Genomic DNA, 27,635 nt, shown 5'->3' with positions numbered 1-27,635 from the left:
AAATCCAGTGGTGTCATCTCCATCTTCACCCTGTTTGACTTTCCTGCAGCATCCAATACCAGTATTATTACACTTCCTTATGGACAGCTCTTTTCTGACCATGATGTTTACCTTTACGGGTCTCACTAGACATCCTGTCTTTCCCCATGCCAACTGGATCCTTACTTTTGAGATCCTATTGTACACCAGTTCTCAGTGTGTGGTTTACAGACTCATGAGGGTTCCCAATACCATTTCCTGTGTTGTCAAAACTATTTCCATAGTAATACTAAGGTATCATTTACCTTTTCAGTTGTGTTGACATTTATACCAATGATGCAATAGCAATGGTAGTTAAAACTGCTGGTACTTTAGCATGAATCAATGCAGTGCCACCAGATTGTGCTAGTAATACAGTCATGTGTTGCTTAACCTTGGGAATACATTCTGAGAAATGTGTCCTTATGTGGTTTTGTTGTACGAACATCATAGAGTGTACATACACAAATCTAGATGATACAGCCTACTACACTTCCAAGCTCTATGGTGTAGCCTATTGTTCCTAGGCTAAAAACCTGTACAGCATATTACTATACTAATTCTGTAGGCCATTGTTACACATAATGATCTGTGTATCTCAATATATCTAAACATAGAAAAGGTGTGGTAAAAATATGGTATTACAATCTGGCACCACAGTCAGATATGCAGTCCATTGTTGACCAAAATTCCATTATGCAGTACATGACTGTATTTCTATTCTTCACAGCCACACACTCACAGTTTAAAAAAAAGAAAGAAAATGCCAATTCTACTTAGAAATGTCCTTGATAAGGCAGTAAGTTTTATTTTATTAACACTTTATCCGTAAGCACACACCTTTATAATATTCTGAATAACAAAATAGGAAGTACACATGATAAGCACTTCTGTGGCATCCTGAAATACAATGTTTGCCTGGAGGAAGCATTCTAAGTTGTCCTAAGCTGCCCTTGGTACTTTTCTCATGGAACACCATTTTTACTTGAAGAAACAACTGACGAGCAAAGTATAGTTATGGAGACTTAGGTATTTGGCAGGCAATTTTTCAAAAATAATGAATGAAGTGAATCCGCTACTATAAAAAAAATAACTGACAGTGTGTGTTGCCAATAATGAAGAATGAGCTTTCAAGCAAAAATTAAAATTTTGAAAACTTCTACCCACCAATGTGAATTCCGCAGCTTTTGAATTTCTAAAGACTTTTTGATAAGATAGATGGTAGATAAAAAGTAATGGCAAAACCCGTGATTACTTTTGCACCAAACTATAGTACTAATTAATGTGATTTTTAATATAGTATTGAAATTGGTTGATTTGGAAGAGCAACATAACTCGGGGAACCAATATTTTCTAAATGATTAATGTACGCGATTCTGAAATCACTGTATGGGTTAAAATTTCTTCAAAGTGCAAAACAGATAAATAGATCTTAAAATCAGATAAAAATGTTATTTGATTATGTAATACACTTTAAGAAACTACTATTGGTTGAATTTTGATGAGATATCAAGGAAGAATACTCACAAGTATTTGAAGGGCTATTAAAATACAGCACCCCTTTTCAACCACATATTTGGATGAGGCCATCTTTTCTTCATATCCTTCAGTCAAAACAACTTGGTGAAATTGAATGCAGAAGCAGATATGAGATTGCAGGTGTCTTGTATTAATTTGGAAATTAAAGAGATTTTTAAAAAATGTTAAAAAATGTCAATCTTCTCACTAAAAACAGTTATTTTCCTTAAAAAGTTTGTTAACAAAGGACTTATCATTTTTACTTTTAAATTGATTTATACATAAATATTTAAGTTTCTCAGTTTTAATTTCTAGTACTATAAACATTGTTAAATAAAATCCACATTTACAAAAGTTCTTTAGGATCCTCAATAATTTTTAAGAGTGTAAACAGGTCCTAAAACCAAAGAGCTTGAGATCACTGCTATAGAACTTTATTCAAACAGGAAGCTACAAAGAGAACTAACAATTGAGGAGAAATTAAGAATTTATTGGGGAACAGAGCTGGAGACAAATTATTATTGTGCCCCTGGTGAGAATGTCCCTGGGCATCAAGACCACAGAAGATTTTCTGTAATGGCAGGTGGAGAATTCCTACAGCTAGTGCTTTTGGTGACACTCTTTACAGGTACATCTGGTGTCTTCATTGTGCTGGATCTGCCTCTAACTGATTTGGTCTGGTATCCTGTTGCCTCAGCAAATGATATATTTGTATTGTCACTAATGGAAACAAAAATAGAGAAGGATAGCAAGTCCCTATTCTTGGACAATGGTCACCCCCTACAAATAAAGTTCCCAAAAGACCTGAAAAGAGAGAACATGCTGAGCAACTGTCAGCTGTTTATTATTATCATCATTGTGGACTTTAAGCCCCATATGATCCACTGAAAACCCTGGCCCCTGAGTTCTGGGCTACACCCCAGGTTTGTTGCAAGAGCTTCTTTTGTTTCTCGGCCTAAGCCCAAAACAATGAATATCAAAGAGTTTCATGTCAATGGCCACCTCTAACTCAGTGGGAGTTGTTGCCTGGAGCCCTCTATTGAGGATCAGTGGGAACAAGATGTTCTTGAAGTCTGCCAAGGCCTCACAAAATAAATTTCTTTATTAAGAACACACTAGCACATTGTCAGCACCCCCTAAGCCTAAAACCTGAACTTTTTGATTCATTGCTCCTAATGCAGGCATTTGAGGCCAAACAGCTCTGATAAGATGAGATGTGAAGCATAAAAAAGAAATATGAAATGAAAAGGAAGGAATTAGACTCAAAGGAGAAAGTACCTCACTTTCAATGGCTGGCCTTAACTGCCCATGCTTAGCGTTGGAGAGGTGATGAGAAGGTGGAACTCCCAACCTGGAAATGGAAAAACATACCAGCCACGAAGAAGACCCAAGGATGCTGCCCTTAAAAAATGATACTCTACATAGAAACAAGAGTTTTGAATCTCTTAATTCCTTCTATTCCTGAAAACTTCCCAATCTAATCAAACTACGAGCTGTAATTTGACCAGTTCAGAGTACTCTCATTATGAGGAAACAGAATGCATTTTAGTCACCAGGATTTGTAATCAGGAAAACACAGTATTGTTGGGACAGAATTCCATAATGAGCCTCCTTGAAGTGGTAGCTGAAGCCCCGAGTCTGGGAGTTGGCTGATCCCAAGGCTTGAGAGATGAGGAGAGGAAAAAACAACCTGCTCTGCATAAGACAAGGAAAAATTCTTGTTTTTTTTCATCTTGGGAATAGGAGAATAAGAAAAAAAAAAACTAACTAAAAATGTCAGAAAGAGCCCCTTAAATCTCCACAAATGTCATTAAAAAAAGCAAAAGCTTTGACTGTATTATTTGGGGTCCTTGGACTGGTATAGAACAGAATAGTGTGGGCAGACATAGGAATCAAAGATGGGAGGGCCGAGGGGGAAGCTGCAGCCTGGGGATTCCCAGAAATGGGCAGCAGGGTATGGTAGCATCACCAACATGGGCTTGAGAGTCTGAGACAAGTTCGTCTGGATCCTCAAGAGGCAGGAAGACCTTCCCTGACATTTGAGTTATTCTTCCTGTGCAGCCTCAGAAGTCAGTGGTTTTATAACCCTGCCTCACTATGTTGATTCTCTTAGATGTGGTCACCCTTTAGACTTGGGTCAGTGTATCACTATCCATCTCTTGCTCTTATTAAAACAAGCATCTCCTCCTATCAACCTGACAGTATAATTCTTTATAGAGTTGACAGGGTCACAAAGACTTTGGCCTGGTCATGGCTCTGCCACTGACTCTCTGTGTGCCCATGGGTAGGTCCTTATCTTTTCAGATCTCAGGGTTCTGATTCATAAAATGATGGAGGTGAGAATTAAAAGGCTGAGTTCATCATCTCTTAAGTCCATTCCTAGTTATAATTCTATGAATCTTGCAGTATTAATATTGCATGCATCTCCATTCTTACTTGTACTCACTATTATGAGAAATTACCTTTTACTGTTGATCAGGTTGCTTATACGTAATTTTCTTAGTGGCAATTTCTTTATTAAGAACAAACTAGCTTGCGACATATACTAGTTTTCTTATAATAAGGATATTTTTTGGATAAGAGGAACCAGACATTAGACAGATGGCATTAGCATATATATACATATTACACCTTTCCCCAGTGTTCTCACACCTAGAACACTGGGGAAATGTGTAACAGGAAAACTAGAGAGTTAAAAATATGCATATATATACACACACATATATATATATACACACATATGTATACATATATTTTTAAGGTATACATATGTACATATGTATACATGTATACATATATACGCATACATATGTACATATGAGAATTAAAATATATACATATATACATATGTATATATATGTATATATTTTTATCTAGTTTTCCTGTTATGCCTTTCCCCAGTGTTCTGGTTGTTCTCTTACTTGTGTATATCTGCTTCACATGTTAAATGGTTGAGGGTCAGAACAATGTGGTACTCATCTCTGTATCCTCTTAAAGCCTAGAGAGGGACCATGCCTCATACAAAGTGAGCATTTAATAGACACTTATTCAGTTGAATTGAAATTGTGCATTTAATCTAAATTTTTAAATTATTGCTTTGTATTGTGATAGATTTGGTTATGCTGTAGGAATAAAATAATTTCCAAATCTCAGTGATTTAATGCAACGGAGATTTTTTTTTCCTTGCTAAGGCAAAGTTGGCTATAGAATGGGGTCAGAGTAGGGAGAAAACTATTTCTGCTTCATACAGCCACTCAGGGACCCAGAGTGAAGAGAATCCTGTTTCTGACAGCTGTACCATTTGAAACACATGGCGTCTTCAGAGAAAGAGACTGAAAAATTACTTGAGAGTTTTCTTCTGCTCTCTGCATGTATTTCATTGACCAGGACTAATCAGATGGTACTGCCTGACTAGGAAACTGGGTGATGTGGAACTCATATTTTTAGGCAAGAAAAGTGTCCACCCTTCTTGGCCTGGCACATACCTGTAATTTGAGTACTTTGGGAGGTCGAATCAGGTGGATCACTTGAGGTCCAAAGTTCGAGAACAGCCTGGTCAATATGATGAAACTTCATCTCTATTAAAAAAAATCAAAAAATTAGCTGGGTGTGGTGGTGCATGCCTGTAATCCCAGCTACTCGGGAGGCTGAGGCAGGAGAATCACATGAACTCTGGAGGCGGAGGTTGCAGTGAGCCAAGATCACACTACTGCACTCTAGCATGGGCAACAGAGCGAGACTCTGTCTCAAAAGAAAATAAAAGAAAAAATAGAAGTGCCTCCAAAACTGGTAAGCACTAATGTTTACCATATGCTTTATTCAGTAGCTCTAGTACTTTGGAGATAATGCACTTCTTTGAGAATCTGATGATCATTATAATCCCTCTCCTCTATAGAAATTCTCAACATTTTGCATCATTTCAAAACGTTTCATGTACTTTGAACTCTATTCACTGATCCTCTAGAGAACCTTAGACCAAGATTATAAATCCTTCAGCTAAACCCACAGGCATGTTTTACAGCTGGCAACAGATCTACAGATGAAAACACACACACACACACACACACACACACACACACACACAACTGGTGTTCTATTTAAACTGTATATTAAAAACAGCCTATTTTTTTTAGTTGTCTGTTTTTATCAGACACGCATCATACCAGACATATGACCAATGGATTTTCCTCTGTGTTTGTTTTTATCAGGAAAAATTTGAGGGACTGTTCCGGACTTATGACGACTGTGTGACGTTCCAGCTATTTAAGAGTTTCAGACGTGTCCGCATAAACTTCAGCAATCCTAAATCTGCAGCCCGAGCTAGGATAGAGCTTCATGAAACCCAATTCAGAGGGAAAAAATTAAAACTCTACTTCGCACAGGTAAAGTAATTGTTTGCCAAAGTTATTCTTTTTTGTCCTACATTAATATTTACCATTTTAAAATGTAAATTGAAGCCCTTTCTACTTTCAGATTGGTTGGTAGTCTGTATAATTAATTTACTGAAAAATAGATCCACATCATGATTCCCAGACAGGGGCAGTGTAGTGGCTTGGGAAACAGGCTCTGAGAGCTGGCAACCAGAGCAAGTTACATAACCTCACTGGGCTCCATATTCTCTTCTGTAAAGCGGGGATGATGAAGATCTATTCCTCATACTGCCGTTATGAGGAGTGCATGAATTATTGTGTGTTTAAATGCCTAGTATTTGGTAAATGCACAATATATGCCAGCTAGTAGTTAAAATAAGAATGATCTAATCACAGCTACTCCTAACCTTCCTATCAAGGTTATAATTAAAACTTAAATTATACAACAGCTATAGTGGAATGTATAACTTTTCAATGATTCATATTTATGAGAAAAGGTTACAAATATATGGAAATTAATTTGTTTCATCCAAGAATCAATTCTAGCTGTTCCAAAATGAGATGGGTAATTCTTGGCAATGCTTATGAAGTTAACAGCAATAGAAATCAATACCCATCATGTTCCATTAGTGCCCTCACCTCATCACTAGATACCTTGATGCATTTTTTAAGTGATCTGTAAGTATGCTTTCCACCTTTAGACTCTACAGAGATGGCACAGTGCCAAGAACATAAACATTGGCCCTGCGTCCATGTTCAAATTCCATCACTGCTATTCTAATGTGTGTGATGTGGACAAACCTCAGTTTCCTCATGTTTAAAACCTCACTCTTCCTTAAAAAGTTAAGATCAAATTACCATCTGACCCAGCAATTCCACTCCTAGGTATTTAAAACAGGTGCTCAAACAAACACATGTACACACACATTCGCAACAGCACTATTCTCAATAGAGAAAAGGTGGAAACCACACAAATGTCCAGCAATGGATGAATGGTTGAGCAAGTTATAGTATATCCATATGATGGAATACTATTCATCCATTAAAAAGGACTAAAATACTCATGTATACTACAGTGTGGATGAACCTTGAAAACATACTAAGGGAAAGAAGCCAGACACAATGGTCACATATTCTGTGATTTGACTTATAAGACATACTGAGAACAGGTAAAATCTGTAGAGACAGAAAGTACCATGGTGGTTGCCAGTGACCAGTGGGAGACAGGAATGGTAGTAACTGGTAATGGTAGTACTGGTAGTAATAGGTGCAGGATTTCCTTTAAGGTGATGAAAAGAGGTTAGATCTGGATAGAGGTGGTTGTTGCACATTGGGAATGTACTAAATTGTTCACTTAATGTGGTTAATTTTATGTTATGTGAATTTCACCAAGGAAGGAAGGAGAAAAATAGAGAAGGAGGGAAGGAAGCATTCGGCAGGTGTATAGTGGGGCAGTGGACTGGCAGCTGAATCAGCATTGCCAGGGAACCTATTAAAAATGCAAACCCTCAGGCCCCATCTCAGGCCTCCTGAATCAGAAATGTGGGGATTGGGGGCTCAGTAATCTGTGTTTTAGTAAGGACTGCAGGTGATTCTGATGTGCAGTAAAGGTTGAAATCCACTGTTTTCAGGATTAAATAAGTCAATTGAGCACATGGTATGTGGTAAATGGTAATTATTATGACAGTCTGGTTCATTTGTCACAGGCTGAAACCAAACCCACATTTTAATGTGCCAAAATGACACCTCTGAAACCATGATGAATAAGTGTCTTCATCTCTACTCTATTTGCAAGGTTCAGACTCCAGAGACAGATGGAGACAAACTGCACTTGGCTCCACCCCAGCCTGCCAAACAATTTCTCATATCGCCCCCTTCCTCCCCACCTGTCGGCTGGCAGCCCATCAACGATGCCACACCAGTCCTCAACTATGACCTCCTCTATGCCGTGGCCAAACTAGGACCAGGTAAGCTTTGTGGTCCATTTTAAAATAAACACTTGTCAGCAACCTAGAAAAGCCAAATGGGATTAACAGGCTTGAAATCCGGGGTTCACAGTAACATCTGCATTTCTAATGGATTTATTGCTCTCTGTGGACAATGAGAGGGAATGATGCATGAGGATGCAGCATCAGACTTTGCACCTGTTCAGAAGCAATTTGGGAACCTATACTAAAATGGTGTCAAGTCCGCGCAGCTTCTGGATTGCAATGCAGATATTTTAAGATCCAGCAGCACTACCTAATTCTTGTGGTATTTATCTCTATACCAGGAGGAAATTGTTTCCCCAGAATAGACAAAATGAGCACTGCTAGTTGGAAGGAAGCATCTATGCTGTGCAACCCAGTTTTATTGCTGTCACCGTGTTAGTGCACACTCGGGAACCCCCTGTCACAAGAAAACCTGCCTGCCAAAGTGAAGCCTCCAAGTCCCTAAGAAGTCAGTCATGGCAGCCTCTAACTTTAAAAAAATCTTATGGTCACTTTGTTCTGATGTTGGCATATGGAGCTATGATTCACCATTCTCACTGCAGTGTAGTATTTTAAAATATGAATCTACCACCACACTCTTCTTAGCCATTTTCCTGTTGACGGACATTTAGATTATTTCCAGGTTTTGGCTATAACAATCAAAGTAACAGTTAACCTTCTTGTATATCTTTATACACTTTTCCAAAATTTTCTTTAGGCTTTGTACCTAGAAATAATATTGCCCTCAGTTTCAGCAGATGATGCCACCTTGCACCCCAAAGTATTTTTTCCTGTATTATGTTAGGAGAGGAAATAATAGGAATTGAAGGGGCTGAAGCCAGGTGGCAGCTGAGATTTTTAGCACCATGAATTGAGTGGTAACTAATGGCCATTATGTCTTCTCTATCTGCTGCTGGTTATCATTAAAAATAGAATCTTAATGCCTGACCCTACCCCAAGAGAGTCTAATTTGATGTGGGTAAAGTCCAGGTATCGGTATGTTTTAAAGTCTCCCCAGATGATTCTAATATGCAGATGAGTTTAAGAATCACTGGTAGCTAAATGCCAAGTACCAGGAATAGTAAACATAAGTTCTTACCAGCGTTTCTTAATGTGACAGGAGAACATTCGGCCCAGAATCACCCATCTCAGAAATCTGCAGTTTTAATAATCACATGTGTTGATTCTTGTAAAGGCCAAAATCTGAGAACCCTAGGAATTACGGTAACTAACTGTCCTGGTTTCTCCAGGATTAAGAAGTGTGTTGGCTACAGGACCTTCACTGCTAAAATCAGAAAATTCCCAGGCAAACCAAGAAAAGCTGGTTATTTTACCGGGTACCCAGATTAAGATGATGCCAATCTGATTAATAAGCACTCCTTGCAAGAAAATTGCCAACTCTCGTATGTGTGGCCTGAAAGTTAAATTATAGAAGTTTCAAGAGCAAGCTCAGTGGAGGTTTCTTTGTGATCACCATCACATCACTCAGCTTCTCAGATCCTTTAAAATGGCTGTAAGTTTTACCTTCGAAAAAGCAGTAGGTATGACTAACTAAGATGTGCTGATGAAAGCAGCAATATAATAATAAGGGAGATGTTAGTGAATTATTTCATTGAACATATAGTTCACATCCAGGATCCTGATTTTAGACACTACCCCTTCAAAAAGTCACATGTGTGATATGCCTAAAATTGCACAGTGTGTAAAGTAAATTGAGTCTGCTCACGCGAAGCCTTTTGAAGCCCTTTCTCACAGTCATTCAGGACATTGCGGAAACAAGCGCACCCATCCAAATGGACCAATTTCAGCCAAGGTCCTTGGAGCTGCCAGTTTGACTCCTATGCACAGATATTGACAAGGACACATCTTAACACTCTGTAGAGGTGTTTTGAATGTCAGCAAACAGAGCTCTTTATAGAATCACTAAGGTCTTGGCTGCAGGACCTAGGAGTCTAACCTGCATTTTACAGAACAGGAAATTGAGGCCCAGAAGAGAACAGGGAGCTGATTTGCCAATGAAAGAGCCAGAGCCCCCAATGCTGTGCTCCTCCTACTTCACTATTTCGAAAGGGGACTCAAGCTATGTCAGACTTTCTGACTATCACACCCCAGCGGGGCTCCACTTCACTCTTGTGGAGCTGATTATCCAGTAAAATTCAAATTATTTTTTATCAAGAATGTGAATGAGCATTTATTGTTGTCAGCGTTTACAAAGATTGATGCAGAGAAAGCTAGGGGCAAGTTCCAGACACCCTTACTGGCTGACGGAGCTGAGTCCAGGCTCTGGAAGGCACAGACAGGGACAAATGTGACCTGGGACTAATGGAGGCAGAAGGCACAGATGGGATGGGAATGAGACCCAGAAAGGATGCTCACAGAGCCTGACGCAGAAGAGGGAGAAAGAAAGGGAGGAAGGAAATGGTCTTAAAGAGACAGAGAAAAACAATAAGCAGGGTGTTGGGGGGGACGGCGGTTCCAAGTTGTAAATAACTTATCAACAATGTTAAAAATGCTGACTTTTACCTTAATTGTGCAGCTAATCTATAGCACCCACATTCTTTTGTCACAATAAATGTACCATCTACCGTTTTTGAAGGGCCCTGCTTTGTGATAAGCACAGAGATAGGACCTATTATTATCCCCATTTTATGGATTAGGAAACTAGGCTGTAGAAAGCAGCATGAACTTTTCCAAAGTGACACGGCTGGTTGGTGGCATTGTCAAATTTCAAACCCTGGCTCTCCTGATGCCAGAGAGTAAACTTCACCGCTTTGCCAAGTGGCCTTCTATCAAGGATACTGGTTGGCTTGGCTGACTTCAGGCCTGCTCTGCTCTGACTCTGGCAAACATTTATTCTAGCCCTGAATCAAGAATTATTCTAACAAACACCAACCTAAACTTCCAGAAAGCATAACCTAGTGTCTGGTAAATGTGCAAATGGAGACTTGTGCATTGGGTACAAGAGCAAATATTGAAGGTTTCCTGATACTGTGTCCATGGAACAGCTGTAATCTGGATGTATTTTCTAGGATATCTTTCTCTGTTCCTTGCTAGCAATTTGGGGCTGTCTTTGTTCTCCCCCACTTTCCTATATCCCCGAAGCTTCCTCAGCCACCTACATACATGATTTATGTTCAACAATTGAGTTGAAAATATGAGAGATTAAATTAGAGATTGTTTCAGCTGCAACGATGAGGGAGCAGGGCCACACCCTGCCTCCTCTCCATGGCATCCTCCTCCCCATCGCATCTCTGGGTCTCTGCCCTCTTCTGAACCAAGTGCCAAGGCAAGAGGTTGCTCCTTCAGTCTCCTCCTGTCACTTTGCACAAATGTTCACTTTTCCTTATAATAAGTTTCTGTTGTTCAACTTACTGTCTTCTTCTTGAGGGAAAAAAAAATGCATGTTTCATCCATTTTGATATTCTCAGCACCTGAAAGTACCTGGCACATAGTAGATGCTCAATAAATATTGGAGGATTGAATGTATGAATGAATAAATGAACAGATCAGAGCTATTAGCTTGTCTAGAGATAGTTTCTTTACTGACAAATTGTTGCTTTCTTGCACCTTTAGCCAGACTCATTCAGGAAGCATTAAATTAATGTTTTCTATAATTAGAGGACTTCTAGAATTTTCATTTTAAAAAAGTGATTTGCCAAAATTTATTTTTAATCCTTTGGCTGAATCACTTCAGTAACAAATTATAACTAATTTCATATTAAAGGATGACTACATCAGTTCCAGAAGTACAGAAACAAATTAGAATGAGAGCAGAGAAAAGCAACTCAGATGATCAAAACAATGTAGTTTTGCATCAGAGGAATGATTAACAGTGTTTGTTTAATTGGTAAAGCAGAGTGATTGAGAAGGTATGTAGATATCTAAAGCTGCTGGGGAAAAAAAGTTATTCTAAAGAAAGAACATCATGGAGTAGGGATCCAGAGTGAGGTGGGACTCAGGCTAAGTCAACTGACTGGTTGCCCCCAAAGGCAATGACCCAATTTATTAGAACCCTTTGATGGAGAACAAATGAAATGGTGAGGATCCAGGCCTCATCTCAGACAAGCAAGGGGCAGAACAGTCTCTAGTTCTTTAAAGAGGAATAGTGGTGACCTTCTTTCAGAGAGGAACAAGTCAGATTCCTGAAAACTTCTAGAAAGGTCTGAGAAACAAACGGTAAAAAACAAACAAACAAACAAACAAACAAAAACAAACAAAAAAAAAAACAGTGCAATTATAATGAAACCATGTTCGAACCCAAACCTGTGGGTGTTATTGAAATCTTTTGAAATGCTTTGGAAGATGTTACAACAGGAGACAAGGGCCATATTATATTCAAGAAGTGTCTCTCAGTTCTGTTTATTATACCTAGAGGAAGTTTATATTCTGAAAATTAAGAGAGGCATAATTTTAAACATCCTTAATCATTGTCCCCATGACCACTCTATCTTTGGTCCAGAAAGCAAAATAGATATTATACATTAGAAAATAAATAAAAATAATGACTTAAAATTATGTGGGGATGAAGATAAATTATGTACTATGTGCCAGGCACTGTTCTAAATACCTTACAATATTATTTAATGTTCAAAGACAACAACAGGTATTATTATTGTCCTACATTATACAGCTGGGAATGTGAGGCACAGAGTTGTTAAGTAACTTGTCTAAGGCTGCACAGCTACTAGATTAAAATAAAATATATCCTCTGCCACTAGCAAGAGGAGTAAATGATTGATTGAGCCAGTACCCTTACCCTGGAAAGTGAAATATTTTTCTCTAGAAGAAATTTAAGATTGCTGTAAAAGAGAAATTTAAGGCCGGGCGCGGTGGCTCAAGCCTGTAATCCCAGCACTTTGGGAGGCCGAGGCAGGTGGATCACGAGGTCGAGAGATCGAGACCATCCCGGTCAACATAGTGAAACCCCGTCTCTACTAAAAATACAAAAAATTAGCTGGGCATGGTGGCACATGCCTGTAATATCAGCTACTCGGGAGGCTGAGGCAGGAGAATTGCCTGAACCCAGGAGGCGGAGGTTGCGGTGAGCCGAGATCGCGCCATTGCTTGCACTCCAGCCTGGGTAACAAGAGCGAAACTCTGTCTCAAAAAAAAAAAAAAAAAAAAAAAAAAGAGAGAAATTTAAGAATGCAAAACAACTTTTGCCTTTTGCTGCCTCACATTTTATTTTGCTATGTTTTGGCACCCATTAAAACACACTACTGCATCAGTTCCTTACGGCACATTCCATGATTTTTTCTAGTGTCCAGCAGGATGTGCAGATCAAAATTTGCCTTCCTCTACTCTGTTTAAGGAACAGTTATTTTCTCTGTAAAACAGAATCCTTGCATGTTTCTATTAGTTCCCCAGTGAATGTGTGGAAGCCCATCAATTTAACAGTGACCTAGACAGAATCGGATGGGCTCTGACCTTGAGGGGAATTATGAGTTGAATATTTATTTTAAAGTATTTGTTGTTCCTGACTCCAGAAACAGTACAGTGCCAGGTTCTTTTCTGATGTAAAACAAAATAGGACAAATAAAAACCCAGCCTAGCAAAATAGCTTATCCCCACCAATCGGCAGAAAATGGTAAAATAGAGATGCATGCGTGGCACTAAATGGACGGTAAATCAGAGGCGGGAAGCAAAATGCCAACCTTTATTCTGCTGTCTCAGATGGCTCTGGAAGGTCATGTTCACTGTCACTGAAAATGCCTGCAGGGAGAGATATGAAAAGTCATTGTCTCTTCTTTTTTTTTCCCCTCCTGCTATTTTTAGCTCTTGTTGGGAAGATCAATTTTAGTTAACTGCAGAGGAGGGTTTTTAAAATGGTGCTTGAGTTTCAAGTTGCGTATGTCTGCTATATTTAGATTTTTTTCAAAATTCTTCTGTATAAAAACATGACATAGTAAGGCAATTTCGCTGGTGTCACTGCTTGGCATAATGTTTCTCCCAATGGAAAAAGACATTCCATTAACTAACATAACCTATACTAAAGAAACATTTTCTATTCCAGGGTCTGATTCAGAGTTAGAAAAAAATTCAGTTGTTAAAATATACATGAGCACCTATATTTTTGGTGCATGTGGTATGAATATTATATAAGGCCTCGATTCTTGTTTAGCAATTGCTATATTCTCTGATCACAGATTCACTAGGGAACTAAAACAGCAAATGTCCAGTGTTCCCCTTAGCAAAGTCTCTCTGTGTCATATCCCACATAAGAGAATCAGACTGGAATCCCAGAGCACATGTTCAAATTTTCCCATTTCCTTTGAAAGAATTGTCCCTGGAAAACAAGTTGTTTTAAGAGGCTATTCTTTTAAGCATATAGTCCATTAATTTATCTCCCATCATTATGGAGTAGCAATATTAAAATACTTCCTTTCCTTTTTCTTTTTATAGAGTATTTTATTCTTTTTATTTTAATTTATTATACTTTTAAGTTCTGGGGTACATATACAGAATATGCAGGTTTGTTCCATAGGTATACATGTGCCATGGTGGTTTGCTGCATCTATCACCCTGTCATCTGCATTAGGTATTTCTCCTAATGTTAGCCCTCTCCAATCCCCCCACCCTCTGTTATCCCTCCCCTAGCTCCCCACCCCAACAGGCCCTGGTGCGTGATGTTCCCCTCCCTGTGTCCATATGTTCTCATCGTTCAACACCTACTCATGAGTGAGAACATGTGGTGTTTGGACTTTTCTAATTTTACAGGTAAAATGTGTATGTTGTAGAAAAACAGAAAAGACACATTACAAAAAGCTGGGAAAAGATTAATAACAAATCCTACTGCTCATAAAAAAGTACTTTAAGAAAGAATCATTGTAGTATTTACCCTTGCATTTTTCCTTATAGGGGTGTGTGTGTGTGTGTGTGTGTGTCCTCACAGTTGTTATGGGGACTGGGCCCCTAACATGGGGCAATGGAGAAAAGGATGGTCCAGTCCCAGAGAGGACTCAGCCCACAGAGGGCTCTCCCAGGAAGCTCCCCCTTTCTTCATCTCCACCACTTTCCTCTCACCCAGTGTCGATGAGCCCCTTTTCTCTGATCTTCCTCCCTCTTTATCTTCCCACCCTCTACCCCTCCATGTTGCCCTTAGTTTTCCTTGCCCATATCTTCCCTCTGCAGTTCTGCTTCTTTTTCTCAACCATTAATTCAGATCCTCAGTCAATCAGTTGATACCATGAAATGCTTTGGGTCCTAAATGTCTCAGGAGGGGATGAAGATAAATACCTGCCATCCCCAATCTAGTATTAGAAACCTCCAGAAGATAAGCAAATGTTCTTATATTGAAATATACCCTTATACCAAAACTACTGAGTATGCTCTTTCTCTTCCCTTTCTCTTGTTGTCTTGCTCACTCTCATCCTCCCCCTTCACCATCTTACCAAGGACCACTTTTTGTTTTCTACTTTGATAAAGATCAAAACTGAGGAGGAGGAGGAAAGAAAGGAGAACTCCAATTATTTCATCAATATTTTCTTAAAATATACCAATACCAGGCCTACTGAGACAAAATGTCAGCTTGCAGCCCTGATGTCACCTGCAGCATCCCAACTATACATGCATGCCTAACTAAGTGGTATAAGGTATTTATGCTGGACACCCCGTAGACCTGGATTGGAGTTCACCACTTTTCTCTGGGATCCGCCAAAATTCAATAGGAGCTCATGAAAACACAAAAGAATCAGAAAGAAAAAAAGTTTACAAAGGACTGAATTTCCTGGAATCTGTTTTTTAATCCTGAACCCTTCTTTCCACTTTCACTTAGAAAATGAGTGCTTTCTCTGCTCCCAGATTGACTTTATGTATAGGCAGCAACCAAATAGCTGTGATTGTTAAGTTTCCAGTAAGTCTCTCTGCTCCACAGTATCTCCTCTTATTTTACAGCTGTAAATAGATATCCAATCATGAAGAGAGACTTGTCTTTTGCCTCAGCTTGATTATTAAAACATAGGATATCTTGGAGGCCTTGTAGATGTTTTAATCATCAACAGAGCTTCCAATAAATATGGGATTATATGAAAAGACCAAATCTACATTTGATCAGTACCTGAAAGTGATGGAGAGAATGAAACCAAGTTGGAAAACACTCTTCAGGATATTATCCAGGAGAACTTCCCCAACCTAGCAAGGCAGACCAACATTGAAATTCAGGAAATATGGAGAACACCACAAAGATATTCCTTCAGAAGAGCAACCCAAAGATACATAATCGTCAGATTCACCAGAGTTGAAATGAAGGAAAAAAATGCTAAGGGCAGCCAGAGAGAAAGGTCAGGTTACCCACAAAGAGAAGCCCATCGGACTCACAGCAGATGTCTCGACAGAAACCCTACAAGCCAGAAGAGAGTGGGGGACAATATTCAACATCCTTAAAAAATTTTCAACCCAGAATTTCATATCCAGCCAAACTAAGCTTCATAAGCGAAGAAAAAATAAAATTCTTTACGGAAAAACAAATGCTGAGAGAATTTGTCACCACCAGGCCTACCTTATAAGAGTTCCTGAAGGAAGCACTAAACATGGAAAGAAATAGCAAGTACCAGCCACTGCAAAAACATATCAAATTGTAAAGACGATTGACACTATGAAGAAACTGCATCAACTAATGGGCAAAACAACCAGCTAGGATCAAATTCACACATAACAATATTAACCTTAAATGTAAATGGGCTAAGTGCCCGGATTAAAAGGCACAGACTGACAAATTGGTTAAAGAGTCAAGACCCATTAGTGTGATGGGGATACCCATTCACATGTGCAAAGACACATAGGCTCCAAATAAAGGGATGGAAGAAGATTTACCAAGCAAATGGAAAGCAGGAAAAAAAAAGCAGGGGTTGCAATCCTATTCTCTGATAAAACAGATTTTAAACCAACACAGAACAAAAGAGACAAAGAGGGGCATTACATAATGATGGTAAAGGGATCAATGCAGCAAGAAGAGCTAACTATTCTAAATACAAATGTACTCAATACAGGAGCACCCAGATACATAAAACAAGTTCTTAATGATCCACAAAGGGACTTAGACTCCCACACAATAATAGTGGGAGATCTTAACACCCCACTGTCAATATTAGTCAGATCAATAAGACAGAAAATTAACAATGATATCCAGGACTTGAACTCAGACTGGACCAAGCAGACCTAATAGCCACAGAACTCTCCACTCCAAATCCACAGATTATACATTCTTCTCAGCACTACACCACATTTATTCTAAAATTGACCACATAATTGGAAGTAAAACACTCCTCAGCAAATGCAAAAGAATGAAAGTCATAACAAACAGTCTATCTGACCACAGTGCAATCAAATTAATACTCAGGATTAAGAAACTCACTCAAATCACACAACTATATGGAAACTGAACAACCTGCTCCTGAGTGACTACTGGATAAATAATGAAATGAAGGCAGATATAAAGATGTTCTTGGAAACCACTGAGAATGAAGATACGACATATTAGAATCTCCGGGACATGTTTAAAGCAATGTGTAGAGGGAAATTTATGGCACTAAATGCCTCCAAGAGAAATGAGGAAATATGTAAAATCAGCACCCTAATGTCACAATTAAAAGAACTAGAGAAGCAAGATCAAACAAACTCAAAAGCTAGCAGAAGACAAGAAATAACTAAGATCAGAGCAGAACTGAAAGAGATAAACACACACACACACAAAAACCTTTCAAAAATTTCAATGAATCCAGGAGCTAGTTTTTTTAAAAGATCGACAAAATAGAGCACTAGCCAAACTAATAAAGAAGAAAAGAGAGAAGAATCAAATAGATGCAACAAAAAAGTGATAAAGGGGATATCACCACCAATCCCACAGAAATACAAACTACCATCAGAGAATACTATCAACTCTTCTATGCAAACAATTCAGTAAATCTAGAAGAAATGGGAAAATTCCTGGACACTTACACTCTCCCAAGACTAAACCAGGATGAAGGTGAATCCCTGAATAGACCAATAACGAGGTCTGAAATTGAGGCAGCAATTAATAGCTTACCAACCAAAGAAAGTCCAGGAGCAGATGGGTTCACAGCCGAATTCTAACAGAGGTACAAATTGGAACTGGTGCCATACCTTCTGAAACTATTCCAAACAACAGAAAAAGAGGGAATCCTCCCTAACTCATTTGATGAGACCAAAATCATCCTGATACCAAAAACCTGGCAGACACGCAACTAAAAAAGAAAATTTTAGGCCAATATCTATGATGAACATTGATGTGAAAATCCTGGCAAACCGAATCAAACAGCACATCAAAAAGTCTATCCATCATGGTCAAGTTGGTTTCATTCCTGGGATGCAAGGCTGGTTCAACATACACAAATCTATAAACATAATCCATCACATAAACAGAACCAAAGACAAAAACCGCATGATCATCTCAATAGATGCAGAGAAGTCCTTCTATAAAATTCAACAGCCCTTTATGCTAAAAACTCTCAATAAATTAGGTATCAATGGAACATATCTCAAAATAATAAGAGCTATTTATAACAAACCCACAGCCAACATCATACACAGGCAAAAACTGGAAGTATTCCCTTTGAAAACTGGCACAAAACAAGGATGCCCTTTCTCACCACTCCTATTTGACCTAGTATTAGAAGTTCTGGCTATGGCAATCAGGCAAGAAAAAGAAATAAAGTGTATTCAATTAGGAAAACAGGAAGTCAAGTTGTCTCTATTTGCAGATGACATGATTGTATATTTAGAAGACTCCATCATCTCAGCCCAAAATCTTCTTAAGCTGGTAAGCAACTTCAGCAAAGTCTCAGGATATAAAATCAATGTGCAAAAAATCACAAGTATTCCTATACATCAATAACAGACTAACAGAGAGCCAAATCATGAGTAAACTCCCATTCACAATTTCTACAAAGGGAACATATGGAAATACCTGGGAATACAACTAACAAGGGATGTGAAGGACCTCTTCAAAGAGAACTACAAACCACTGCTCAAGGAAATAGGAGAGGGCACCAACAGATGGAAGAACATTCCATGCTGATGGTTAGGAAGAATCAATGTCATGAAACTGTCCATACTACCCAAAGTAATTTATATATTCAATGCTATCCCTATAAAGCTACCATTGACTTTCTTCACAGAATTGGGAAAAAAACTTAAACTTTATATGGAACCAAAAAAGAGTCCACATAGCCAAGACAATCCTAGGGGAAAAAAAAAAAAAAAAAAAAAAATTGGAGGCATCACGCTACCTGACTTCAAACTATACTACAAGGCTATAGTAATCAAATTAGAAATAGCATAATACTGGTTCCAAAACTGAGACATAGACCAGTGGAAGAGAACAGAGGCCTAAGAAGTAAAGCCACATATCTACAACTATCTGATGTTTGACAAACCTGACAAACACAAGCAATGGAGAAAGGATTCCCTGTTTAATAAATGGTATTGGGAGAACTGGCTAGCTATATGCAGAAAGATAAAACTGGATCCCTTCCTTGCAACTTATACAAAAATTAACTCTAGATGGATTAAAGATTTAACTGTGAGGCCTAACACCATAAAAACCCTAGAATAAAACCTAGGCAACACGATTCAGGACATAGGCATGGGCAAAAACTTCATGACTAAAACACCAAAAGCAATGGCAATAAAAGCTAAAATAGACAAATGGAATCTCATTAAACTAAAGAGCTTCTGCACAGCAAAAGAAAATATAATTGGAGTGAACCAGCAACCAACAGAATGTGAAATATTTTTTGTAATCTATCCATCTAACAAAGGGCTAATATCCAGAATCTACAAAGAACTTAAACAAATTTACAAAAAACAACCACATCAAAAAGTGGGTGAAGGATACGAACAGACACTTCTCAAAAGCAGACATTTAATGCAACCAACAAACATGAAAAAAAGCTCATCATCACTAATCATTAGAGAAATGCAAGTCAAAACCACATTGAGACATAATGAAATGAAGGCAGAAATAAAGATATTCTTGGAACCAGGTGGAATGGTGATCATTAAAAAGCCAGGAGATGACAGATGCTAGAGAGGATATGGAGAAATAGGAACACCTTTACACTGTTGGTAGGAATGTTAATTAGTTCAACCATTGTGGAAGACAGTGTGGCGATTCCTCAAAGATCTAGAAATAGAAGTACCATTTGACCCAGCAATCTGATTACTGGGTATATACCCAAAGTATTATAAATCATTCTACTATAAAGACATATGCACACATATATTTATTGTGGCACTGTTCACAATAGCAAAGACTTGGAACCAATCCAAATGCTCATCAATGATAGACTGGATAAAGAAAATGTGACACATATACATCATGGAATTCTATGCAGCCATAAAAAGGATGAGTTCATGTCCTTTGCAGGGACATGGATAAAGCTAGAAATCATCATTCTCAGCAAACTGACAGAAGAACAGAAAACCAAACATTGCATGTTCTCACTCATAAGTGGGTGTGTTGAACAATGAGAACACAGGGATAAAAGGAGGGGAACATCATACACCAGGACCTTTCAGGGGTTTGAGGGCTAGGGGAGAGATAGCAGGGGGTTGGGAGACTGGGAAGGGATGTCATTAGGAGAAATACCTAATGTAGATGATGGGGCAATGAATGCAGCAAACCACCATGGCACATGTATACCTATGTAACAAACCTGCACGATCTGCACATGTACCCCAGAACTTAAAGTATAATAATAAAAAACAGATGTGAGTTTGAATCTAGGCTCCACATTTTATTAGCTCTGTGACCTTGAGCAAGTTTCTTAACTTCTCTGTGCCTCTGCTTCTTCAATAGTAAAATCAGTCTGTGGCAAGAATCAAATGAGATAATCCATATAAAACTATGTATCCAGTATCATACATAGGAAAGGCTGTTTATGTTACCTATTTATTGTCACTTGATTTTCAAACCATATATTAGTGTTTTATTAACATATGTCACTGAGTATGATGACTCACCCCTGTAAATCCCAGCACTTTGGGAGGCTGAGGCAGGAACATCAGTTGAGCCTAGAAGTTTCAGACCAGCCTAGGCAATGTGGTGAGACCCTTGTCTCTACACAAAATAAAAAAATAAGTTTATCCGAGTGTGATGATGCATACCTGTGGTGCCAGCTACTCAGGAGATTGCGGTAGGAGCATCACTTGAGCCCAGGAAGTTAAACCTGCAGTGAGCTGTGATTCTGCCACCGTACTCTGCCCAGGCAACAGAACAACATGAGTCCCTGTTTCAATAATAATTTTAAAAAATGTTTAAGTGCCTATGTTAATTTTAAAAAAATTTTAAGTGCCCTTTTAAGCTCTTAGCTCAGTGCTGCTCATTGTGAAAGCTATGATATTTTGGAGTTGACAGTCCTACACACTGCAGTACATTTAACATCCTTGGGTCTCACCTACTAAATGCCAACATCCACCCACACCATATGACAAAAAAAAAAAAAATCCATTTCCAGACACCATTAGGAGTATAACACTCTTATGTGAGAACTACACTAATTATACCTTCTCGAATGTGACAGTTGCCAGAGGCATAGAAGCAGAGAGCGCCTAGTAAGGGGTCAGTGGTAGGCACAGAAAGAAGAGTGGAAGAGAGGCAAGATGTACAGAGAAGCAACCCCTGCCTCCCAGCTTTGCTCACTCCTCTACCCCTTGCTAGACACACACTTTTTTTCCTTTCCCTTTGGAAAACTAGGGGAAGACAAGAACAAAGAGAGTCTGCATGGCCCATATCCATTTATCAATTGCTACATAGCAAACTATCCCAAGAATGGAGGGCTTAAGACAACGATCATTTATTTTGCTCACAAATCTGCCATTTGGGCCAGGCTCAGGGGCAAGGCTCGCATCTGTCCCATGCAATGTTTCTGGAGCAGCACAACTTGGGGCTGGCAAGTCAACTCTGAAGATGGTTCACTCATATGGGTGGCAAAATGATGCTGACTGTTAGCTGAGAGTTCTTACACTGTGGATCAGGGCCCTGGTTCTTCTTAATGTGGGCCTCTTCATGGGCTGCTTGGGCTTCCTTACAACTCGGAGGTAGGGTTTCAAGCATGAGCATTCTGCAAGAGTGAAGTAGAAGTGCATGGCATATTTGTGACCTAATTCAGAAGTCACACTGTTTACTTCCACCACATAGGTTGAGGGTCTCTTATCCAAAATGCTCAGGGCCAGATGCGTTTTGGATTTTGGATATTTTTGGATAAGGACTACATAACCTGTACTATATTTGTCAAGACAGTCAGTAAAGCTTGCCCAGGATTGAAGAGAGAGAACACAAGGGGAATACTTCTTGATGGAATGTGTTAAGGTTCGAGTAGAGAATGTGGGGTGAGAGAGATGACCATCTTTGAAAAACACAACCTGTTACCACCAAAATATTCTTGTTGAGAATTCACCTGTAACATGAGACATAATACAGTTTAAAAATGAGGAAAATGTAGAGGATCTTCTTCCAGAGTCCAAAGCTTCCTTCCCTAAGAGATGCAGATTAACTCAGTTTATAATTTATAGTCCTTTTCTTTTCATAATTTATTGTATTCTTTTGAGAAGATTCATTGTCAAAGAGACCATACCTAGAATAACTGTCAATGGCCAAAACAAAGCAAAGCAGGGTACAGAAAGAATACATAATCCATCTTTAGCTAGAGAAGAAAGATTCACTAAAAATATGAGTTGCCATGAAAATGTATTAAAAGTGAAAGATAAAACTAGACTCCCTTTCAGTAGAGTCGCTTATAGAATAGGAAAACAGTGGGAAGGATGAGAGTTAGTGACAGCGAGTGACTATGAGCACATTCTTTGAAGTCAGGCTAGCCTGAGTTTAAATCCTGGCTCTGCCATTTACTACCTGTGTGATATCAACTTCCTGTTGTATAACTAGGTATTATGAAATGCACATGACAGAGCTATTGTTATAATTAAATATCTATTGCATACCAAGTAGTTAGAGACTTAGACTTGTGCCTGGCAGTTAGTAAGTGCTCCATAAACAATTGTCATTATGTTTAAGAAATGTGGTGAGTTTCCATGACACCTACTGTGTGCTACCACTGATAGAATGCTGATAACAGGATAGATGCTTACCTTTAAATGGTTTTTGGCTTAGTTGAAAAGCTAAAACTTACACAAGTTAAACTATAGGAAGAAAATTCATGTGTGAGTACATAACAGACATCACACAAGTATGTTAGTAATGGCCAAGCTTGATGCTCTTCATAAATCAATCACGTATTCATTCAGCACCACATGTACTTAACCTGTAGCAGTCACAAAGGGTTAAGTCTTGATTTCTATGGTTTGGAATATAAAACATTGCTAGAGGAAATAATGATGAATACAAAAGGTGGTATAATTAAGCATTATAAATGAGTGTTTCTATCTCAGAAAAAGAAAAATCAGAGATCTCATTAAAATGGTAATGTAAGATTTTCTGTCTCATGAGAATGGAGATACAGAAAAGATTAGGAAGAGAGGCAAAAAAGGAGAGAAAATTACCAGTCATGACAGAGAAAGGGGTAGCAGTGGTTGGAGGAAAAAGGATGGCCAGGTTCCGTGGCTCACGCCTGTAATCCCAGCACTTTGGGAGGCCGAGTCAGGCAGATCAGGAGGTCAGGAGTTCAAGACCAGCCTGGCCAATGTGGTGAAACCCTCTCTCTTCTAAATTGATACTAATTATTGTATTAGCTGGGCATGGTGGCATGCACCTATAATCTCAGCTACTCAGGAGGCCAAGGCAGGAGAATCACTTGAACCCAGGAGGCGGAAGTTGCAGTGAGCCAAATTTGTGCCACTGTACTCCAGCCTGGGCAACAGAGGAAGACTCTGTCAAAAAGAAAGGATGGATTTGTTTTGAAGACTGGATTATGTGATACCTGCCTGCCACCATGGGATGCAGCTTGTTATCATTCACCCCTTGCTGCTCTTTGCGGTGGTTTCTCCACTGAGAAAAATGCTCTTTACAGTTGTTCAGCTGCTTAATTCTTTAACTGTTGTGTGATGTGATCAGATTAGCTTATCATATTGGAAACCAGAAATTACTTGGGAGCAACAATGACCAAAAAAATATCACCCTAAATAACCATAGCATGTATCTTGGGAGAGGGCTTTATCAAGTATTTGACACATATGTCTGCATTTCATGGTATTCCAGTGACATGAGTATTTTTCTCATTGATGAGGAAAACAGAGTTTCAGAAATGTTATATAACTTTTTCAGAGTCACATTACAGATATATGATAAGGCGAAGTCTCCAAATGTTGTCTTATGTGGCTTATTATGGCACAGAAGTTAGTGCCTGTCCTGGGGAAACCAGCAAAGAATATTCTGAGTGGGAGAGTTAATCATGAATAGGCTTATAACAAGGGGTATGTGGGGAAGGGACATGCAGAGAAAGGTTTCAAAGCAATGCTCAACAGTGCTTGGTGACCGATGACAAATGATAAAAGAGAGAAAATTTGAGAATGATTGACTGTAAGAGTTTGCACCTAGAAAGCTAGAAGAATGATAGCACTTCTCAGAAATGTGATAGCTGGAAAGGGAACCTAGATTATCAGAGAAAATAATTATACTTTAGATATGTGAGTTTGGAAAAGAGTAGGCAACTTACAGAGAGATGTCAGTAAATCAGGATGCAGGTGTGAGATCAGGCCTGGATATGTAGCTCCTCACAGGGCAGGAACTGGGAGCTCATGATGACCAAGAGAAAGAATGTCCTGGGAAGAAGAGCAGCAGGTGCAAAGCTTGGCCTTGCCTGTTAGATGTGGTTGTATTTTGAAATCCTGTAGTTCTGGGATTCTATCTATTCCTTGGCAGTACACATACAAGGACTTTGTCCAGGAGGCACTAAAGTTTTAGGAGGATTTCTTTCCCTCCATCATATTTTTCTTAATAGGAATCTAAACAATAAATCTCAAACTCTGCTGTAATACATAGACATGTAGCCACCAACACACTTCTCTGCAATTGTGCCATGTGAGGTTACGTCATGTCACAAAGTTTCCTAGGCCCTGGTCTGCACAAGGACTTGCCCTTCTCCCTCCTGAGAATGGGAAACAGCCTGTGGGCACCTTAACTCCCTTCTCCAAATGTAGAGGGATTGGGACATTGTCACAAACCTGTCTCTAGCTACTTGGGAAAAGAGGAGACAGAACTTTGACATCTACTTTAAGGAAGGGCCAAACCTCAGTCAGTTCCAAAGGGCTGAATGAGAATTTAACTTCTAACCATGTGCTAAAAGGTTTTTCATTTACTTGGTTGAAAATTTGTCTCATGGGATAGGTACAAAACCCTGACCAATGCACTTTTTGGTGACTTTTGATCCTGGCCTCCTTGAGCACAGAGGAGAAGACAATTTCAATACCAGCAGAGGACTGAGCATATGATGGGTCAACCCTCCACTTGTCTTTTCAGAGAAATGCTGGTTCCATTAGTCTTTTCTCACTGCACCATGGCAGGAACCTCCCACCCTATGTGGATAAGGCTCGACAGGCTCTCTGTCCCCAAACAAACCCAGTTGGTCCCTGTGCCTGGTGACAGCATTGACGTCAGCCCTTGTGGCAGAGGAATTAGTTGAAGCCCAAAGGGAAAAAGAAACCAAAAAAAGAAAAATTCAATCCAGCAAGACCAAAGCCATTTCTTTTTATTTTGTGAGCTCTCAGCAGCTGTTAAGCTTTGCTGGATTTCGATAGTAAGAAAGTTTCCAAGAATAGAACAGTGCAATGTCAGAGTTAATGGGATCACAGCAATAAAATAGCTCTACGACTGAGAAATCTGATGGTATTAAGTTGACGTGGAAGTTGCTTTGTACCCTGCACACAGAGTGGACTCCCTGCTTGCCCTCCCATCCTGAGTGTGCCCCCAACACACCTATTCTGAGGGGAAAGCAACCACTTCTGAAGTGGTAAATGCTTTGCAAAACAGCTGTCTTCAGGCCGGGCACGGTGGCTCAGGTGCTTTGGGAGGCCAAGGCAGGTAGACTACCTGAGGTCAGGAGTTCAAGACGAGCCTGGCCAACATGGTGAAACCCTGTATCTATTAAAAATACAAAAAGTTAGCCAGGTGTGGTTGCCACTGCCTGTAATCCCAGCTACTCAGGAGGCTGATACAGGAGAATCACTTGAACCCAGGAGGTGGAGGTTGCAGTGAGCCAAGATCGTATCATTGTACTCTAGCCTGGGCAACAAGAGCAAAACAAAACAAAAACAAAAAAAGGGTGTTTTTAAAGAAATGTTCTTTATCCAGACCAGGGAAAACAAAAGGTTTAATCAAAGGCCTAGCTTTGTTAGGTGTATCTTATTGCAATTTCTTTAAAATGTCCAGCTTCTTGCTAACAGATGAAAAAAGGGAAAGGGTGTCTGAGTTCTCTGAATTCTCTCGCCTGAGACTTGCCCTCACCTCCATCCCATATCCTGCATCTCTGTGGCAGTTTTCTTTCTATTCCTCATCTGAGGATGACAGAGCCATTCCCCCTTCATCAGTGCCTCCCCATCCACAGAGCAATGAATGAAACTACAGCAGCTACCAGTGTTTCTTCAAAAGGGACTTCCCCCACAAATGTAAGACCTCGAAAGAAATCCTATACACAGAAACGAGAATTGCCACCATATTTGATGACTCAGCAAACATTTCTTTCTCTGTCTCTCTTTGGAGGGTGTCATTCGTTTAGAATTGCAAAGAGTTCCTAAAGGAAAGACAACATTTGAGAAACCCTGGATGCAGTCAACTCAGACATTGTTAACTGTGGAACTCTGAGTCATTTGATGTTCTCTCCTGAACAACCATGAGAACACCAGAATGGAAGCTGGTGGCTGGGAATGCCATAGAACCCATCTGGGATTCCTTCCCTCTTTTCCTTTATGCATTCTCAACTTCCTTCCCTCCATTGTCCTCTACCTGCACTGTCACCATTTCTCAGCAAAAAAAAAAAAACAAAATTATGCAGAATGGAGGAAGGGAGAGGGCACTATTATGTGTGCACCAGTGTCCTCATGGGGCTATGGCCTCCTGCTGGCAGTTCTGTGTAACCATGGCCACCTAGACACAGAAGCACTGAGCAGTGTACACATGCAGATTCCACTAAATCAAAATTTGCAGGGTTCCATCCCCATACTGGTGAACTCTTTTTTTTTTTTTTTTTTTTTTTTTTTGAGACAGAATCTTGCTCTATGGGTCAGGCTGGAGTGCAGTGACACGATCTCAGCTCACTGAACCATCACCTCCTGGGTTTAAGTGATTCTCGTGCTTCAGCCTCCTGTGTAGCTGGGACTACAGGCATGCATGCCCAGATAATTGTTTTTTTTTTTTTAGTAGAGTTGGGGTTTCACCATGTTGACCAGGCTGGTCTTGAACTCCTGACCACAGTGTTCCACTCACCTCGACCTCCAAAATGCTGGGATTACAGGTGTGAGACATTGTGCCCAGCCTAAACTCTTCCAAAAAAAAAAAAAAAAAAAAAAAAAAAAAGCTCTCAGTTTACTGTCAGATGTTTCAGAACCGCTGCTAAGAGACACCCCCAACCAGAGCCGCCCACCCCAACCCAGAGCCTTTGATACAACCCTTGGATAAAGTTGGTTTGACGTAGGTTTCTCTTCTTAGCAATGTCTGCAGATTATCTTTTTCCTGGGGACATGAATAAAAATGCCAAAATATTTTAGGGAGAAAGGAACCCACACGATTAAATGAACCTACTTAGCATCAATTCATACAGCACTGCACCATATATGTGTAGTATGCAACTTC

The 27,635-nt window shown here is 39.4% G+C and overlaps 1 protein-coding gene and 1 long non-coding RNA gene across 9 annotated transcripts in view; one reads left to right on the top strand and one right to left on the bottom strand.

Annotated features, from left to right (window-relative positions):
- The window catches only part of LOC141584297 (uncharacterized), a 41,452-nt gene extending 27,863 nt beyond the window's left edge, over positions 1-13,589 (bottom strand). Inside the window, exons 1-2 of the long non-coding RNA XR_012517267.1 lie at positions 13,531-13,589; positions 5,022-5,114 (exon numbers count right to left, since the gene is read on the bottom strand). This is a non-coding gene — a long non-coding RNA (uncharacterized LOC141584297). The remainder of the gene's footprint in view (positions 1-5,021; positions 5,115-13,530) is intronic.
- The window catches only part of RCAN2 (regulator of calcineurin 2), a 293,376-nt gene that overhangs the window by 260,518 nt on the left and 5,223 nt on the right, over positions 1-27,635 (top strand). For 7 of the 8 annotated variants that reach the window (XM_010333966.3, XM_039467519.2, XM_010333968.3 and 4 more), the window contains 2 exons: positions 5,745-5,918; positions 7,702-7,873. In XM_010333966.3, the coding sequence (XP_010332268.1) occupies positions 5,745-5,918; positions 7,702-7,873 (346 nt within the window). The remainder of the gene's footprint in view (positions 1-5,744; positions 5,919-7,701; positions 7,874-27,635) is intronic. The other variant, XM_074397865.1, reaches the window with a different exon arrangement.

Source organism: Saimiri boliviensis, chromosome 4 (genome assembly GCF_048565385.1).
Source record: "Saimiri boliviensis isolate mSaiBol1 chromosome 4, mSaiBol1.pri, whole genome shotgun sequence".
Classification (NCBI taxonomy): Eukaryota; Metazoa; Chordata; class Mammalia; order Primates; family Cebidae; genus Saimiri; species Saimiri boliviensis.
The sequence above is the reverse complement of the archived record's forward strand: the minus strand, read 5'-3'. Positions and strand labels throughout refer to the sequence as shown.